The 19,949-nt window shown below is 40.1% G+C and overlaps 2 protein-coding genes across 2 annotated transcripts; both read right to left on the minus strand.

The window, feature by feature from the left end:
- Positions 1 to 2,761: 2,761 nt before the first annotated feature.
- Positions 2,762 to 3,866, minus strand: LOC121932402 (olfactory receptor 14A16-like). Its single transcript, XM_042470993.1, is given in 2 exon segments — positions 2,762 to 2,789; positions 2,791 to 3,866. Coding segments are annotated over 2 exon segments (1,005 nt in total). The 5' UTR covers positions 3,768 to 3,866.
- Positions 3,867 to 4,839: 973 nt separating this feature from the next.
- Positions 4,840 to 13,561, minus strand: LOC121933728 (olfactory receptor 14A16-like). Its single transcript, XM_042473716.1, has 3 exons — positions 12,632 to 13,561; positions 9,363 to 9,402; positions 4,840 to 4,928 (listed from the first exon to the last, which is right to left on the minus strand). The coding sequence occupies exons 1-3, from the start codon at positions 13,376 to 13,378 to the stop codon at positions 4,840 to 4,842; spliced, it is 876 nt and encodes a 291-aa protein (XP_042329650.1). The 5' UTR covers positions 13,379 to 13,561.
- Positions 13,562 to 19,949: the final 6,388 nt, after the last annotated feature.

Consider the following 19,949-nt stretch of genomic DNA (forward strand, 5'->3'; position numbering starts at 1 on the left):
GAGAAGGGAGGCTGCCCCCTCTTCTGTGCAACCTCTTCAGGAGGAGAGAGCTGAAGCCAGGAGGGGCACACTCTCCCCTCTTCTCTTCCACTTCATTGGCTTCTTCCTCAGAGAAAGGGTCATGGTAGTGAAGAAGAAGGGCCAGGCAATAGTAGTAGTACCATGCCACTCGCAGTGGGAGGAAAGCCCCACCACTTCTGGGGTGTCACACATCCCACACTACCTTGCTAAGGTGATGGCTGAAATACCTAAATTGCCTTCCTGGCCTTGAGAAAGCAGGTTGTGGTTCACACATGCAGACCTGGTTGATGTGGTGTCCAGTCCAAGTCCTAACAGCCTCGTGGGACAAGAGCCAGAGGCATGGAACCCAAGAGGGAGTGGTAGGAACAGCTGCAGGCCACAGTGGATACAGGTGAGCATGGCAGACAGTGTAGGAGTGGTACTGTGGGTTGGTCTTGGGGAAAATGGGGCAACCCGAGGTCCAGGGAGCTTGGATAAGCAGCATCTTTGGTCAGTCATGGAGATGGTGGCCAGCATCCATTGCTCTCTCTAGGAAGGGGCTTGGTCCTATCTTGCAATGCTGGACATGTTTTTTTGTCTGTGTGTCTTCAAGTTTTTTCGAACTTATGATGATCCTGCAATGAACCTATCATGATGTTTTCTTGTCATCATTTATTCAGAGGATTTTTTATTGCCTTCCATTGGCTGAGTGACACTTGTTCAAGGTTGCACACTGGTTTTCCTTGGCCAAGTAGGCATTCAAACTGTGGTTTCCCAGCCCATCCAACACTCAAACCAGTATATCATGCTGGCTCCCTGGTTTGACACACATTATCATTTTACTCAGATATAGCTCACATTTCATTCTAAGTGAAATTCTGTCACCAACTAGGGGTGCTTTGAGCTTCACATTCTCACTGCCCCCCTTTTAAAAACAAAAACAAAATATATACCAGAATTTATTTAGTTTTTCAACCAGTTCTCAGCTTGTTTTCCCTAGCATAATGGTCAGTGTCTGGAAGATGTTGACCACAGAGTTGCACTAGAGGACCTAGAGATTCCTAGAGAGGTGTTCTCTCAGTCAAAAACATGGTGTTTTTGTTATTTGCAGCTTTTCCACATTCATGGATGTCCTGTGCCCCTAATCCCAGCAAATGTGGAGGGATGAGTGTAGTCCCTGTTAAAATAAAATATCAACAGAATAAAATTCTGTGGTGGTGGTAGTGTGTGTGTGTGTGGGGGGGGATTGTCCAGCACTGAAAAGCATAGGTTAAAAGTACTATATGCTCTATAAATTGAGTGATTAAAGGAGCACTCAATTTCATGTTCTATATATCACAAACACAGTGGTTTTGTATTCATACACAAAATATACAAGTACCAAAAATATGCACCATAAACTAATAAAGTCCAGTTGAAAAAATGAGAGGGAAACTAGAAAGCTGACAACTAGTCTCAGCTGACATTTTAAAAGATAAGCTCTTTTTAAGTTTTGAAATGATAAAACTTAATTATAAAAATTATACTAAAGAGATTATCAGATGGGGGGAAATTGGGGAAGAAAAAGGCATACTCCCGGCAAAGTCATGAGATCGCACTGAAAAATTTCAAATGATGTTGTTCTTATTGGGGACTTAACCCATGAAGATCCAGGAATGCTCCAGCAACAAACCATTCTTGGGACATCCCAAGTGAATCCTGGATGGGTTAAATCCTGGATAAGCATGACATCATCTGAAAAACTTCATCACAATCACACGACTTTGCCGGGAGTATGCCTTTTACTCCCGGTTTTTCCCCCCATCTGATAATCTTCTAAGACTCTTTCTCTCCTTGACATCAGTTGTTGTTGTTGTTGTTTCTTTTGCTTAATTGTAGTTTTGTAAGATATTTAGTCTTCTCTATCAGAGAGCTCTGATGCCATAATATGTTTGGTGGCTACAAACTACAAATTGCCACTATGGCATCACAATTACTCCTGTCTCAAGTCTGGTTTCAAACAATCTCAGGGAATGCCATTAAGCTCTAATTATTTTCCAAAGAAACTTAACAGTTGGAGATCTCTTACCAACAGAAACCTATAATAAAACATTGTAGTGCATGCCCAGCCCCTCATAGCTTCAGTTCATCTCAAGAGGGGCCTTTTATCATGTGATAGGTATAGATGTAGATAGAGAGGGATAAAGATACATAAATTTTTTTAACACAAATGCAACATATTGGTTCACTCAAACTGAAAACAGAACCAGCATAGTGTAGTGGCTTGAACTCTGAACTAGGACTTTAACAAACAAGGATTTGAACCCTTGTTCATCAAACAATGGAAGCCCACTGGTGATCTCAGGTAAGTCATGCTCTCTCAGCCTCAGCGGAAAATAATTTCAACTTCTCCTTCCCTGAAAGCCCTATAGAACAAGAGCAGAAAACATGGGACCACCAAGATGGTGATGCTGGACGTTTAGTTCAACAACATCTGGAGTGCCACATGTTACCCATCTCTGAAGAAGATGTGAAATTGCAGTGTAATGTCCAGCTCTGGGAAAGAGGTTGGCTAAAAATTGTCCAACAGCATGTATTCAGTGAAAGAAAAGCCCATTGGATGAATTCTGAAGAAAGAGTTGCAATATAAAATGTATATTTTAAACTTGTAAAATAACAGGTATGCAGTCCCCTATTGCTTCTGTACATACACATGATGAAATGGGAGCAATATTTACAAAAATAAAGAATGAATTCTTGGAAGGAGGCACTCACCATTACATTAACTACATTTATTTAAATTATCCACTCATCTGTGCTGAAAGACTGGGGAAGAAATATTTAGAAAAGTACCTAAGTGATAATATCTTAGACAGAGCATTTTTTATATCTTTGTTCCTCATTGCATAGATTACAGGATTCATTAAGGGTGGAACCATGGAATAGACCATGGTTAAGGCCAAATCAAAAGATGATGGAGAAGCGGAGGTGGCCCTGAGATAGGAAAAACCTCCGGTGAATATAAATATGGAGAAAATGATGAGATGGGGAAGGCAAGTTGAGAAAACCTTTTCCCTTCCCTGTGCAGAAGGGATTCTCAGCACTGCTGTGAAGATATGCACATAGGTTACTACAATAAAAATAAAGCATCCTACCCCAACAATAACACCTAACAAAACTACTCCAATTTCAAAAAGGTATAAATCGGAGCAAGTAAGCTTAAGTAACTGTGGGATTTCACAGAAAAACTGATTGACAACATTGGAGCAAAAGTGGGGTGTAAAGGTACCGACAGTGTGTAAAATCCCATAGCATAAGCTGCCGATCCATACAGTAGTTACCATCTGAAAGCAGGCTTGCCTGTTCATTACCATCTCATATTGTAATGGATTGCAAATGGCAACATACCGATCATACGCCATGACTGTGAGAAGAAAGAAATCAGATGATAAAAAGAAGATATAGAAAAGGACTTGAGCAACACACCCAGAATAAGAAATACGCCTGTCGTTCATAAGGGAGTTAGCCATGGATAAGGGAATAATGACTGAAACTTGTCCCATGTCCTGTATGGCCAAGTTCATCAGAAAAAAGTACATGGGGGTGTGTAGATGGTAGTCAGATGCTACTGCAGCAACGATAAGGAGATTCCCTGCAGCTGCTGCCAGGAAGAAGATGAGGAATGCAATGAAATGTAGAATCTGCAGTTTCCGAACAGTAAAGAATTCCAAGAGAATAAATTCTGATAGAGACGTCTGATTTATTAATTGTTGCTCCTTAAGGTGCATGAAGGCAACCTGTTCAAAGACAGGGAGAAGAAAAACAGTTCTTAAGCATAGTTACTGAAATTGATCCAAAAGACATTACAGGCAAAAAGTACATAGGGGTGTACAAATGTGGGGACAGAAGCTACACTGAAGGCGATAAGAAAGTTTCCTGCAGATGTTGCCAGGCAAAAGACAAGGAATGCAATGAAGTATAGAAATTGTAGCTGTCAAACTTCTGAGAATTCTCAGAGAGGAACATTGACAGATTTATTAATTAAACTTTGTTCCTTAGTGCTCTGGAAGGAATTACAATTTTTAAAAATGCATATACCAAGTTTTAATTTTGAGCACCAGTTCTGACTCAAATTAACCCTTTTAACCTGCTACCATCTGATACTAGGGGGTGGAATTGGAGGCAAATTCCAGTTTGGAATGTACTTCTTAATTCAAATATTTAAGTAAAGGAAATCACACACACACAAACACACACAGACACACAGAGACACATGCACACACACATTTTCTATAACATTAGTCACCATTCTAAAAATTGATGCACTGCACACTCCTACTAATAGCTTCCACTTTCATCTTACATTATAGGAAGTAATTAACTTGCAAGACAACATGCATGACTGATCATAAACCTTATCAGCCTTTACTGGGAGTAACTGTCATATTATGTGGCCAGAGCTGGAATTATTTAGGCATCCAAAAATGGTGTTTACCCTCTCCAATTTTGATTTACAAAAAATACATTATGGCAACAGGTATTTTGTGAACTGAATTGACTAGATTATTTGGTTAATTTTAGGAAGAGTTGGCATAGATAAAGATTACCATTTATTAGATGGCCATTGTCAACTGCTAACTCATCAGTTTACTGATGAAATCTGGTCATCTTCGTCATTCTGCTAATGCTAAGTAGATTTAACAACCGTTTTGCTTCTCTTGAATTCTGATCAGACACAGATATTTGGTGAAATCTTCTCATCATCTGTCAATGACTAATGTGTAGTAAAAAGCAAGAAAGCATAAGCAAGTTAACAGTAACTTACTTCTTCCATATATCGAGGTGAGAATGGACTCTAATTCAGTGACAGAACACAAGTTTCAAAGCCAAAGTCTCTGGTTGGTTCCAGGTATATGCTTGTAGACTGGGAACAAGCTCTACCCGAAAGCCTAGAAGATAGCAACAAGTCAGTTTTAATAGTATTAAACAAGAATGACCAATGATCAGGCATGATATAAAGTAGATTTGTATGCCCCAAGGCTTGCCTATATTCAACCAGAGTTATGAAAGTCACGAAAGAAGTTATGAAAGACAGTAAATAAAAATTTCATAGAGGTGAGTGGGGGGATAGATACATATGATTACTCAAAATAAAATAAGGGATGAGAATGAGGAAGGAGAAATTTTAAATCTGGTGAAAAGGTACTGTCACTCAGGCCTGTTACAGACTGCCAAAATAAAGCTGCTTCGGGTCTCTTTGGAGGTATGCTGTTTAAATGATGCATGCATCCTAAGAATCCGGAAGCTGCACCAAAGCTGCCCTCCAGTGCTTAGAAATGGAGTGTGGCTTTGGCGCGACCTCCAGACTCTTAGGGCCCATGCATCATTTAAACAGCATACCTCCAAAGAGACCCGAAGCAGCTTTATTTTGGCAGTCTGTAACAGGCCACAGACTGATTAAAAAACAGAAATGCATATTCTAGAAGATAAGAGATTTATTCTGACAGAGAGGGCAGAATAAATATCCAAAACATTATGCATGCACTCCCAGTATATTAGTCTGCAATTTCCATGATTTTTTCTAGTCTGATAGCCTTGCAAATTCTCTTATTTTCCTTAACATTCTTCAGATGTAAAATAGGAGAAGGAATCTGCATGTTAACTTCAGATTTCACTTTAACAATGCAGTCCTTAACATATCCCCTCAGAAACATGCCCCACTGTGATAAATGGGTCTTACCCCACTGTGGGTCTTATCCACACAAATCACATTTCTATGGGATGTTTTGTTGACATTTCTGTGACTGTAATAAATATGTAACAGATTCCTTTGATCCTTGTTATGATTCCCGTGTTTGAATGACACAAATATTCCACCATCCTAACAGAGAGGTGAAATAAACTAGAGTACTCAGCTTTCTTATTGAAAAAGATGGAATCAAAAGTAAAACAGCAGAAAAGAAACATGTAAGGAAAGTCTATGCTAAGTTCCCTTAAGAGAGCATTTAAGAAACACCAGAAAGAAGGAGGAGGAGGAGGAGGAGGAGGAGGAGGAGGAGGAGGAGGATTGTAAACATGGTGAATTGTCACATAGACATGATTGAGAAACACAAAATTGCATATTTTAGAAGATATCACAATCACCTTGGTTGAAAATGGGTTGAACATCCCAAAATGCTGCATACACCCCCAGTTTAATAGTCCACCATTTCCATCTTTCAATCTTAATGAAGAGTAGATCTCTTCTCTTTGAAAAATTCTCCTATCAATTCATTTCTTGCTTTCTTTACATGCTCCCAGCAAATGTTCATTCAAAACCTACCCTGGTTCTACCCTCTGGGGCAGCAGAAAACAATCCCACAACCTCCTCTCTGTCAAAGTCCTCTAGATAATTAAAGAGTGCAGAAGAGAAAATATGCAGAAAAGAAAGTATGACAACGTGGATCCAAATGATATCTGAAAGACCACCTTCTCAAAATGAGCCTGCCAAAAAATTATGATCTTCAGAGGAGCCTCTGTTGTATGTCCCAATACTTTGAGAAGTTAGGTTGGGTTGGTCAGTAAGAAGGCTTTCTCTGTATATGCACTTTAACTGTGCAACTCCTTATCAAGGGAAGTTAGGCTAGTCCCATATCTCCAGTGGGCAACCAAAACAGTGCTATTTTTCAGTGTTTGAAATTGCTGTTTTAACTGGATTCTAGGATTGCTTTTAGAACATTTTAATTTATTTTTTAAATGTTTTAAGCTTTTTATTGTATTTTAGTTGTTGATCTCCTTGGGAACCCTGGTGGGCTGGGAAGAGCTGAAGAAAGATTTAGGACAGCTTGTGAGAATATTTGAGATGCTCCCAAAATGTTAAGAAAAATTCTAAATCACTTACTACTTTTCTTCACAGATTGCTTTTCACTTCAGATCCACTTTCCTTCTCCAGCAGTGAGCCGGCTGTGCGTCTATAAAGGCATCCATGTCACTATATGAAAGTCCCCTTCCACTTGGATTAATGAGGGAAAATATCTTCAGTTGAAAAGATGCATTAATCTCTCTTCTGCGCTTCTGGAGCATTGCTCCCAGGGGTGGCCATCATAACTCAACAATGAAAAGTGTGTGTGTGTGTGTGTGTGTGTGTGTGTGTATACAACCTAAGTTTCTGAGCTGATAACTTTTTTAATATCAGGGAAGTTTTTAAGAACAGGAAATAACTGAATTGTGGAAGAAAACTGAATCTTTTCATCTTGATATTTCCAGTACTATGATATTTCCAGTACACTGACAAGCATACCTTCAGAGTATAGATATTTGAGTTTCTAATTTTAATGGTGAGCAATGCCATATAAAGTCTTGTTATTTACCCTGAGAAATGGGAAGTAAATCTAGCAAAGACCTTTCACTCAGGTCTTATCTGAGTGGGAAACAGGGACACGTGGACTAAGGGACAATTCATCAGCACTATCACATACTAACAACAAAGAAAGCAATCAAGTGGCAAGAATGGGATGACCCTTTGCTGAACAGGACTTAGAGTAAACAACACAAGAGGATTTTTGTCATAGGGACAGGCATTAGTAGACAATTTAAATTCACATTTAATGCTGTGTGGAGCTTCCATTTATTTATTTATTTCATGCTTTGGCTCTTTTATATTGCTCTTCAGTGTATGGCTTCCATTGTCTTTTTAATTCATCTTGATCATTTAGTTCCTCTTCTGATTGTAGAGCATCCCCACCCTTGGTTTGTATTTCCCTTTACTGAGCATACTGGGTATCAGTTCCTCATTTCTGGTCACCTGGTTAAAGGCAAGATAAGGTAAACAATGGCTGGCATCCTGTTGGTTACTCCCTACTTCATTAAACCCATATTAATGAATTTATCAACACATGGATAAATTCAATGAATTCAGTGCATCTACTGTCCCAGCCGCTGTGTAAATTTACAGCGCTTTATAAATAAAGGTTAATAATAATAATAACACTCCAGTTATGCCTATAGCCAGACTTAGGCTAATAAGATCGGAGGCAGCAAGTTCAAAAAGTTGGACTTGCGGAATTGATTCTGTGCACCCTATTGTAGCCAAAAGAACAAAAATGCAAAAACGTTGGAAAGACATATGCTCACCACCCATCATTCATTAGTCTGGGTCTTTATTGCTCTGTCCCTGTACACATATTGTAGAGACACCAACTTTAACCAGACATATTTTAGAAATATAGTATGTTTAACTTTCATTACGGTGTGTGCCTAGCCAATGATTATGTCCTATGTGTCTTTCACCCTCCCATTTCAACTGATCTGTTTTCTCTATACTTTTTCTCTCTTTTGCAAAGAAATTGTTTTTAAAAAAAATTCAATAAAATGATTTTCAAGTAATAAATTCCTGACGATATAACCTGTTCACCTGTAGAAAAGACTGGTTAATAGACTGCTAGTGGATCATCTTTCATTCAAAGTGTTTGTTTATTTTATTTTATTTTATTTGTATGAACCTTACTCCCAGGACTGGACCCAAAGTGGCTAATCACACTCTAGATAACAAGCCAACAGGGAAACTATAACAGAGGATTTCCTGTATGGTCAAGATGAATGAATAGATAGCACCTAATCTCACCTTCCTGCCACAATCAAAGGAACAATCCTGAAATGTTTGTCTATGTCCATCTCCTGGTATGGAACATCTCAATCTCTTTGGCTGAGGTACTTTATTTTGCTTTCCAGTCAATTTATATGATCTGAGAAGAAATTACATGCATTGTATTTGTGGGGGGGCGGGGCAACTGTGGGAGCCTGGGGATGGCACTAGCCCACAAGGAGTTTATCGAGGACTATGACCCACTTCACACACACATACCCAAAAAATTAAAATTCAAAGTTCACCCTAGAATGTTCTTCAATATCATCTAGGGGCATTTTCACAATGTTTCTGGGGAGCATTTTCACTATGTTTTTGTTTTACGTCCTGTGCCAGGAAAAGCCAATTTAACAAAAGGTGACCATATGTAACTTCCTATTTACTTCCAATTTTTAAAGGTCTCTCCTGAAATCGAAGGTTTGTTGTTGTTATTGTTATTGTTGTTGTTGTTTTGATACCCAGAGGCCTCTGGGTCACACCCTTCATGGCATCACATAGGCACTTGAGGAAAAGGTATGGCTTGGGGCAACCACCTCACTTGAAATCTTGAAATGGCCCACCAACTCTTGCAATTCCAACAATGTAATCTTCTATCAGTGATAACTTTGCTGAAGGCAATGCTGTTATGCTCAAGGTCCAGACCTGGTTGATAAGCCATGGCAATTTGGACATAAAATAGGAAATAAAATGAAATGAAACAGAGGCCAAACAGTCATGATAGATGTAGACCAGGTAGTTTGCAAATCCTTCAGTACACAACCACACAGGGACCAGAAAACTCCAAGAAGATTGATTCCTGAGTGATTTCCAAAGTTTCCCATTCACTTGTCCAGTCAGCCATGCATCAGCTGCTATGGAAGCAAAGATTAAAAAAACCAAAAACATTGTATCTGTGGCATAAGCTTACCTGGAAATTTGCAACCAACAGAAGATGCACCCTCCCAACATAGACCCTGTTACTGTATCAGTGGTCAAAATTGGCTGCCATGCCTGCAAATCCTCCCTCATACAAGCTGTGACATATAAGTGAGGCCTTGGGTGAGGCATTCCAAATGGTGGACTCTTCTCTGGGTATGACACTTGGGTTTTTTTGAGGAACACTTGACACTGAAGCCTGTTGAGTTAGGATGGTATATTGACACAGCCTAATCTATTGGACTGTCAAGCAAGCTAGATGAAACCCCATTGACACACATCTCACATTGGGAGGTGTTTCTCAGAAGAAATAGAGAATATCCTTATAATAAAAGGAGTGGACAAAAATTTTAATTCTGCTGTAGGACACACACATTTTATATCTAGAATCTTTGGGTAGGTTGTTGGTTTTGGGTGAGATGAACAACTGGTGGCAAGTTTATTTCATATGGCTTGCTAGGATAAGATGAAACAGTTCTGTGGGACTCTGACAAAACACAGAGCCATACTGATTGAGAGCCATAAAATCTGTGCAAAATCTGTCCTCTGTGTCCTACATCTGCCTGTTGGGTAGTACAGCAACTGTAGTACAGCAACTGTAACTCACCAATGGCTCCTCTTTATCCTGGAGAGAGGTGACTAGTGGGTTGCCATAGCGTTTTGTCCTGGGCCCAGTGGTATTTATTATCTTAATCAATTACTTGGATGATGGATTAGAGGGCATGCTTATCAAATTTAGAGATGACACCAAATTAGGATGGCTAGATAATACCTAGAGGACAGGATCAGAAATCAAAACTACCTCAACAGATTAGAAAGCTGGGCAAAAACTTACAAAATGAATTTTAACAAGGAAAAATGTAAGGTACTGAAAAAAAATGAAAGACTCAGATATAGGGTGGATGACATATGGCTTGACAACAGTATATGAAAAAGGGATTTCTGAGTCTTAGTAGACCACAAGATGAATATGATTTAAAAGTGTGCTTCAGCCACTAAAAGAGCCAATATGATCCTAGGCTGTATCCATCGGAGAGTAGTGGCTAGATCAAGGGAAGTCATATTACCGCTCTATTCTGCTTTGGTCAGACCTCACCTGGAATACTATGTACAGCTCTGAACAACACATTTCAAGAGGGAAGTTGACTAGCTGGAGTGTGTCCCGGGGGGGGGGGGGCATAAATATAATTTGTTTCCTCTAAACTTGTGAGGCAGCATGTTGTACTGGTTTGAGCATTGGACAATGACTCTGGAGATCAAAATGTGAATTTTGGCTCAGATATGTAAACCCACTGGATGACTTTGGACAAGTCACTCTCAACCTCAGAGGATGACAACAGCACACCCGCTCAGCAGAAACCTGCCAAGAAAACCCTGTGATGGTGGAAACCATGTGGCTACTTCTTAGTTTTGCCAGGTTTTAGAAATAACAAGAAGGGACTATTGTAATTCAGTTCTTATAATGGGCACCATTGAACTATGCCATTGTATATAATGAGAGTTGATCATGCACAGATTTTGGTATCCATGGGGAGGGGCATCCTGGAAACAATCCCCCAGTGGATAACAAGGGTCCACTGTATTGCTTGAGTTAATTTAGTTATGTATTTCTCTGTAAACTTAACATATTGTCCACATTTATAAATAACATAATGCACACATTTGTATCTTTTTTGAAGAGCCCACACCTCAGCAAACAGAATTTTTTGGGTCCACATTTAGCCTAGAATCATAGAATAATAGAGTTGGAAGAGACCGCAAGGGCCATCCAGTCAAACCCCATGGCATGCAGAAACTCTAAATAAGAGCATCCCCGACAGATGACCATCCAGCCTCTACTTAAAGACTTCCAAAGAAGGAGATTCCACTGCACTCTGAGGGAGTGTATTCCACTGTCGGAAAGCTCTTCCTATCAGGAAGTTCCTCCTAATGTTGAGACAGAATCTCTTTTCCTCTAGCTTGGATCCATTGTTCCTGGTCCTGTTCTCTGGAGCAGCAGAAAACAAGCTTGTTCCCTCCTCGATGTGACACCCCTTCAAATATTATAACAGGGCTTTCATATCATCTCTTAGCCTTCTCTTATCCAGGCTAAATATCCCCAGCTCCCTAAGTCGTTTGTCATAGGGCATGGTTTCCAGACCCTTCACCATTTTGGTCGCCCTCCTTTGGACACACTCCAGTTTCTCCATATCCTTTTTAAATTGTGGTGCCCAGAATTGGACACAGTATTCCAGGTGGGGCCTGATCAGAGCAGAATAGAGTGGCACTATTACTTCCCTTGATCTAGACACTATATTTCTATTGATGCAGTCTAAAATTGCATTGGCCTTATTAGCTTCCGCATCACACTGTTGACTCATGTTCCACTTGTGGTCTACTTGGACTCCCAGATCCCTTTCACATGTAGTCTCATTCAGCCAGGTGTCACCCATCCTATATCTGTTCATTTTATTTTTCTGCCCTAAATGCAGTACCTCACATTTCTCTGTGTTGAAATTCATTTTGTTAGCTTTGGCCCAGCTTTCTAGTCTATTCAGGTCATTTTGAATCTTGGTCCTGTCCTCTGGGGTATTAGCTATTCCCCCTAATTTGGTGTCATCTGCAAATTTGATAAGTATGCTCCCAATTCTGTCATCCAGGTCATTGATAAAGATGTTGAATAGCACTGGGCCCAGGACAGAGCCCTGTGGGACCCCACTGGTCACTTCTCTCCAGGATGAAAAGGAACCATTGTTGAGCATCCTTTGGGTTCAGCCAGTCAACCAATTACAAATCTATGTAACAGTTACCTAAATAAATGGGAAAAGCTTGCCAAACTTCAAACAGAGGACTTCTTTTAATAAGGAATCCCTGTGAGCCCTAAAAGAAACAGGCTTCCAGGCAATCTCATTGGGAACATAACTTATAATAATGAATACCTTGCAACCCTAATGTGTTTGATATTATATATTATTAATAAAGAAACTGCAGCTATACAGCTCAAAAATGTACTGGGCACAAATGACAGTGAAACATCCTATAATTGAAAATTATTCTTCCATCCAAACATAGTAGGATTTCTCATATCCTTAGAGCTTTATACAGAAACAAGACAGGAAAAGCTATTCATGGGTTTTTCAAGCCCAACAGGTTTTTCAGAGCATTTTTGATCTCCTTATTTCTCAAACTGTAGATGAGTGGATTGATCAAGGGTGGCACCATCGTATATATCATGGTCAGTGATAAATCAAGGGTTGATGGGGATTCTGAGACAGGCTTAAAGTAAGATAGATATGAAGTAAATACAAGTACAGAGACTACAGTGAGGTGCGGGAGGCAAGTTGAGAAAGCTCTCTTCCTTCCCTGCCCAGCAGGAAATCTCATCACTGTAGTCAAGATGTACATATAACTCACAACAATGAAAACAAAGCAGCCTGTTGCAACAACTGCACTCAACAAAAGAATACCTATTTCAATCAGATACAAGTCAGAGCAGGCTAGTTTAAGTAAGTGTGGGATTTCACAGAAAAATTGGTTCACGTTGTTGGAACAAAAGGGGGATACAAAGGTGCCTATAGTGTGTAACACTCCATATAAGAAGCTAATGATCCATAGAGCAGTAACCATTTGAAGGCAGGCATGTTTATTCATCATAATCTCATACTGTAATGGTTTGCAAATGGCAATATACCGATCATACGCCATGACTGTCAGAAGAAAGAAATCAGATGATATAAAAAATACATTAAACAGAACTTGAGTAACACATCCAGAATAAGAAATATGACTGTTATTCCTAAGGGAATTGGCCATGGAGATGGGTAAAATGACTGAAATTTGCCCCAAGTCCTGTATGGCCAAATTCATCAGAAAAAAGTACATAGGGGTATGCAAGTGGTAGTCAGAGGCTATTGCAGAGACAATGAGAAGATTCCCTGTTGTTGCTGCCAGGTAAAAAATGAGGAATACAATGAAGTGTAGAATTTGCAGCTCCCGAACATGTGAGAATTGCAGAAGAAAAAACTCTGAGAGAGAGGATTTATTAGTGGGACTTTGTTTTTCAGCATATAGGTTCCCTGTGGAAGGAAAGAATGAGACATGTTAGAATGAATATAAGAACAGTAGTGGCACAGCCCTTTGAGTTATAACTGTAGGGTGGTATCACATGGTTATGGCTGTTATTGCAATTGTTATACTTGAGACCTCACATTCTGTGTGTATGACATCAAGGCAGTATCTTATGTGAAAGACTTAAAATTGAATGAAATCAACTCTAAAATAAATCACGGATGAACACATGGCTGCTTAGTATGTTATCCAACTGGTTCAGTTATGCAGCGTGGATAGAGATTGAGTCTCTCATTGGTTCTACTGTAGCAATATTTCAAAGTAGAACCAAAAGAGTTCCCCCCCCCCCCATGCATAATCTTTAATACTCATTCCTTCCTACACCTCTTCTCTGTCGGGTTCTTGCTACCCTAATCATGTATGGCACCTTGACAACAGCCGATAGGATTTTATAGTTAAAAATATCACTTGAAGAAGAATGAAGTTTTATAAGCGCTTATGTGAAAGGGTTGTATCCATCAGTCCACAAAGGAATCAGTCAAATAATCTGTTGATCCTTTTATTTGTACATTTTCTTTTCCACAAGACCAGGATTTCAGGTGGTTTATAGTTTAAATGTCTGCTTTTAGTATCAGCTAAAGGAATCCATCCTCAGTATTTTTTCCATCAGGGAAAGAAATCAGGCCCATGCACTGTCTCTGTGACACTAGACACCACTTTAGGTGCAGGTGCTGAAATAATATCTACTGAAAAAAGTCCTCTTACATTTCAGAATTCAATCAAATTGAAGGAAACGGTAGGGCCACTGCGTGGAGAAGATGTCAAAATGCTAACAGAAGACAGAGAAAAGGCAGAATTACTCAACACCTTCTTTGCCTCAGTCTTCTCAGAAAAGGCAAAGAGTAATCAACCTGAAGATAATGGAGCAGAGGACAGAATAGAGGAATTTCAGCTCAGAATAAGTAAAGAGATAGTAGAGGAATATCTTATTAATCTAAATGAATTTAAGTCTCCGGGACCAGATGAACTCCATCCAAGGGTATTCTCCTTGCGACGTCACTTCCGCCGAACACGTCTGGGCACGCTCCATACGTAAAATGGCGGCGCCCATGTGGATGGCCACGCAAAAATCGGAGGAGAGGGCCGTCAGGAAGGTAAGAACCTTCCTAACCCTAATACGGCCCTTCCTAACCCTAGTAGCGCGGAGCGCGTACTTATGGCGGTTGTAACCCGCCTATGTAGACAATATATCCCACGTTTGAACAGCTCTTTCTGTCCAAAATGTCTTCTAATGTTTGGTGGATCTCTTTTCTTGTACTTTGAATCCATTGCCCCATTGTCTCTAGAGAAATAGAAAACATGCTTAACCCATTTTCGTATGATATCCTTTCAAATATTAAACATGGCTATCAAACACCTCTAAAACCTCTCCCCCGGCTAAATATATCTTGCTCCTGAAGCTTCTCCTCATAGGCCATGGTTTCCAGACTTTCACTATTTGGTCACCTTCCTCTTGGACACGCTCCAACTAGTCAACATCCCTCTTGTAGTGTCCAGAAACTTGCACCGTATTCCAAATGAGGTCCGACCAAACAGAGAAGTATGAGTGGTAATATTACTTCCCTCCACTACCCCTACTCTCCAGTTGATTCAGCCTAGGATCATACTTGCTTTTTTAGCGGCTGAAGCGCACACTCTTCAATCATATTCACTTTGGGGTCTATTAAGACTCCCAAATACCTTTAGCATGTACTGTTGTCAAGCCATGTCTCATCCATCCTTATCTGAGGAGCTCGCAACCCCCCTTTTGTACCAGATTGGGTGTCCCGGCAACCTCACACCGCAATCCCAATCTGGCTCTGAGGGTGCAAAAGGAGCTGCAAAAAGTGGTCTTTTTTGTGCTCTCAAAATGGCGCCTTAGCTCTGGTGGCATGGCTATATGGTGCCCCTTCACTCACTTGCCTCATCTGGACACAGTGCCAGAGCTGTGGTCTACATGGTCTCCTAGTCCCTTTCACACGTAGTTTCACATCCCATCCTGTACCTGTACATTTCATTTTTCCACCCTAAGTGCAATACCTTACATTTCTCCCTGTTGTTCATTGTTTAGCTTTGGCCCAGCTCTTTCAATCTATTCAGGTCATTTTGAATCTTGATCCTGTCCTCTGGGGTGTTAGCCATTTCCTCCCAATTTGGTGTCGTCTGCAAATTTGATACGTATGCCCCCATTTGTTCCATAGTCATTGATAAAGATGTGAATAGCACTCTGCCCAGGACAGAAAACCTGTCGGTTTATGTTCTCTCCAAGTACATAAACCAGACAGTCCAATGGGGGGTGGGGGCATGGGTGAAGGGATATAGGGGGGGCGGCACCATGATTGTGCTTTGCCATGTATCACTCACAACTGATGCCCGTCAAGGGGAGCTTGCATGTGCGATTATGTGGCTGATTAAAGGGGCAGTCATCCAATGGGATGGCATGGGTGGTGTTGGATTCTTTGGGGTTTCTGGTGGTGTGTTCCGTGGACGGTGTGCATTGTATGGTGAGAGTTGACCCCAATCTTCAATTCAGGCTTTGAAAGGCCAAAGCATAGGTGTTTTAAGGGATACCTTTCTCACTTTCCATTGAAATGCTCTCCTGTGGGTGACACATGGTTTTTTGAAGAAAAACTTGGCAGAAACCCTGTTGAGTTGTGTAGATATGCTAGCACAGCTTAATTTATTGGGCTGCCTAGCAAGATAGATGGGCAGCCTTGAAACACATCCACATTATGAGTTTTTCCCAGAAGAAATCGGGAGCACTCACTTGATATCATAAAGGAGTGAGCCAAAACTTTAATTTACTGTAGTACCCTCTCTTTATATCTTCCACATTGGCGAGAGTTTGTTTATTTTCCATGAGATGGCCAAGTGAGGGCAAGCTTATTTCATTGGCTTGCTCAAATAAGATGGGACAGTTCTGAGGGACTCCGATCTGACTCAGGCCATAAAATCTGTGCAGATCTTTTATACTTATTTAACCAAGTAGTCCTAATTTCTTGTGTCCTACCTTTCCCTACTGATTGGTATGTGTCTTTAAACTATCGAATATGGTCCCTGATAATAATGAGGTGAATTTAATAAAATATCGTTCAGCTTATAATAAGAATTACTAGAATTCAGAAGTCGCTTTCCTATTAACATTTTAATGGTAGGATGGAAAGAAAGGGATTTTTTTGGAAGCTCTGTCATTTTCAGTGCTTAGCTCAATGAGTATAGCCAAAAAACCCTAATCTATTTATTTATACTTGATTAACGGCTGTCAAGTTACCGGGAGAAGAGGTACATTTGACAATAAGAGAAATTTATAACTGTATTGTCTTAGTACCGTATGAAGGTAAAACATATACACTTTTACTTAATGACTGTGTGCCCACTCCTGGGAACCAAATCCCTAGAAGCTCAAGGGAGAGGTGATAAATATTCTCCTAGAAGAGTTCATCATACATCAAGGGAAGATATTCATAAGTGCATGGATCTTTGAGAGATACACAGCTGTCAGCGTTACGGAGAAGAAGGTACCTTTGAAAGTAAGAGAAATTGTGAAGAAATAGTGGCTTGGAAATTTTTTCAAATTGTTAACATTTCAGGAGTTTCTCCAGTATTCTGAAATGGAAAATTTAACACATTCCTCTCTTTCCTTTCCTTCTCTGTTATGTTTATTCTCTTCCATATTTTTATTTTTATTTTTGATTATTTCTGTGCTAATGACTTGCTATCGAGTAGAGGGTAGTTGACTTGCATGTTGGAATGTTGGATTTTTCTTGCCTTTGCTGCGCATACATTTGAAAGAAACAATTTGTCTGTTCAGTTATTTCTGACAGAAACTTTACAATCAGTATTAAGTTCTGCCATGTAAATGTAATTGCACTTTTATATTTTACTTGTGCATATGATCCCCTGAATGTATTGGGCCCTTTTCCCAGAGAAGGGCTGAAACTGTTAAAATAAAGCCTGAAGCTTATGTGGAAATTCATTCTCGCGCGAAACATCTGTGAATTTCCAAGATAGCACAAGTGTTTTCATACTGGAATATCAGAGAGAGAATGTCCACACACCTGGATTATTTTACGAGATAAGCATATACTGACAATGTATGCATCAACTGTTAGGCATTTGTTTTCCTTTCAAACTAGCTTATCATCTCTAACACAGTAACTTATTATGTGAGTAATGTCAGTGCAGCAATCACAAAAAACACTTTTGCAAGGTTTTTAAAATTCTCCCTTCTCTTAGTCCTCTATATCCTTATTTTATGGATCATTATTTTTACCATACTGCTTACTTGCCGTATGTAATCTTTATTTCTTCTTCTCATGTCCCCTCCGTTAAAGATTCACTGGTGATATACAAAACCAACATATACCGGTCGATCGCTTGCTCAGTATCCCTGTTGGACTTACAGCAGTATCTAATTTTCAAACAGATATTTTGAGTCCTGCTTGAAAATATCTGGAGACAAAACTGAACTATCACCCCAATATTTTCCTATACCATTGATTGCTTACTTATTTGCTTCATTGCTGTAACTGCTGCCACATGGTATGTGAATGTCTGATGGTATTGTCTGATCAGGAACCAGGAGAAGGAAAGAACTGAATTCTCCACACCATTTCCAGAAGCCACAATGATTGGTTTTCATTAGCCTACTGGTGAGTTAACATTTGGAAATAGTTATTTGGTTAATGCAGTCTTTACAGCTTATCCTAAAATTAATAATCTTTTCTATTTAACTCACAAGTATCTAATGTCATGTGTAAAAATTTTGCTATGAAAATGAGGAGGTCATACTTTTTGGATGAGAAATATTTCCCATGTTCTTCTAGCTTGAGTATCAGCAATAAATTATTTTTGGTTATTCTTCCCAATTATGATCAGTCCATTTATCTAGAATCATAGAATCATAGAATCATAGAATCGTAGAGTTGGAAGAGACCACTGGCCATCCAGTCCAACCCCTGCCATGCAGGAAATCCAAATCAAAGCCTCCCTGACAGATGGCCCATCCAGCCTCTGTTTAAAGACTCCACAGGAAGGAGACTCTATCACCTCCGAGGGAGTGCATTCCACTGTCAAACGCCCTACTGTCAGGAAGTTCCTCATAATGTTCAGGTGAACTCTTTTCCTGCAGCTTGCATCCATTTTTCCGGGTCCTGTTTCTCTGGAGCAGCAGAAAACAAGCTTGCTCCCTCTTCAATATGACATCCCTTCAAATATTAAACAGGGCTATCATATCACCTTAACCTTCTTTTCTCCCGGCTAAACATTCCCAGCTCCTAAGTCGTTCCTCATAGGGCATGGTTTCCAGACCCTTCACCATTTTTGTCGCCCCCTTTGGACACGCTCCAGTTCTCAATGTCCTTTCTGAATTGTGGCGCCAGAACTGGACACACTATTCTAGGTGGGGCTGCCTGACCAAAGCAGAATACCGTGGCACTATTAATCTCTTGATCTAGACACTATACTTCTATGATGCAGCCTAAATAGCATTGGCCTTTTTAGCTGCCGCATCACACTGTTCACTCATGTTCAACTTGTGGTCTACTTGGACTCCTAGATCCCTTTCACACGTAGTTTCATTCCGCCAGGTGTCACCCATCCATATCTGTGCATTTTATTTTCGCCCTAAGTGCAATACCTTACATTTCCCGTGTTGAATTCATTTTGTTAGCTTTGGCCCAGCTTTCTGTCTATTCAGGTCATTTTGAATCTGGTCCTGTCCTCTGGGGTATTAGCTATTCCCCTAATTTGGTATCACTGCAAATTTGATAAGTATGCTCCCAATTCTGTCATCCAGGTCATTGATAAAGATGTTGAATAGCATGGGTCCAGGACAGAGGCCTGTGGGCCCCACTGGTCACTTTTCTCCAGGATGAAAAGGACCATTGTTGAGCACCCTTTGGGTCGGCCGGTCAACCAATTACAGATCCATTTAACAGTTCCTTTGTTAGCCCACATTTTACAGCTTGTTGCAAGATGCTGGGAACTTGTCAAAGGCCTTACTGAAATCAAGATATCTATATCCACAGCCTTCCCTTCATCTACCAAGCTGGCAATTTTATCAAAAGAAAGAGATTAGGTTTGTCTGGCTGACTTGTTCTCTGAACCCATGTGACTTTTTGTGTTATGGCATTGCCTTCTAGATGTTCACAGACTCTCTGTTTAATGATCTGCTCTAGAATCTTTCTGGTATTGATGTCAGACTAACTGGACGATAATGTGGGGATCTCTTTTTTCCCTTTTGAAGATGGGGACAACGTTTTGCCCTCCCAGCTCTGCTGGATCTCTCCTGTTTTCCAGGAGTTTTCAAATTATTGCCACTGATCCGCTATTACCTTGCCGTTCT

The sequence above is a fragment of the Sceloporus undulatus genome, chromosome 6 (assembly GCF_019175285.1).
Source record: "Sceloporus undulatus isolate JIND9_A2432 ecotype Alabama chromosome 6, SceUnd_v1.1, whole genome shotgun sequence".
Classification (NCBI taxonomy): Eukaryota; Metazoa; Chordata; class Lepidosauria; order Squamata; family Phrynosomatidae; genus Sceloporus; species Sceloporus undulatus.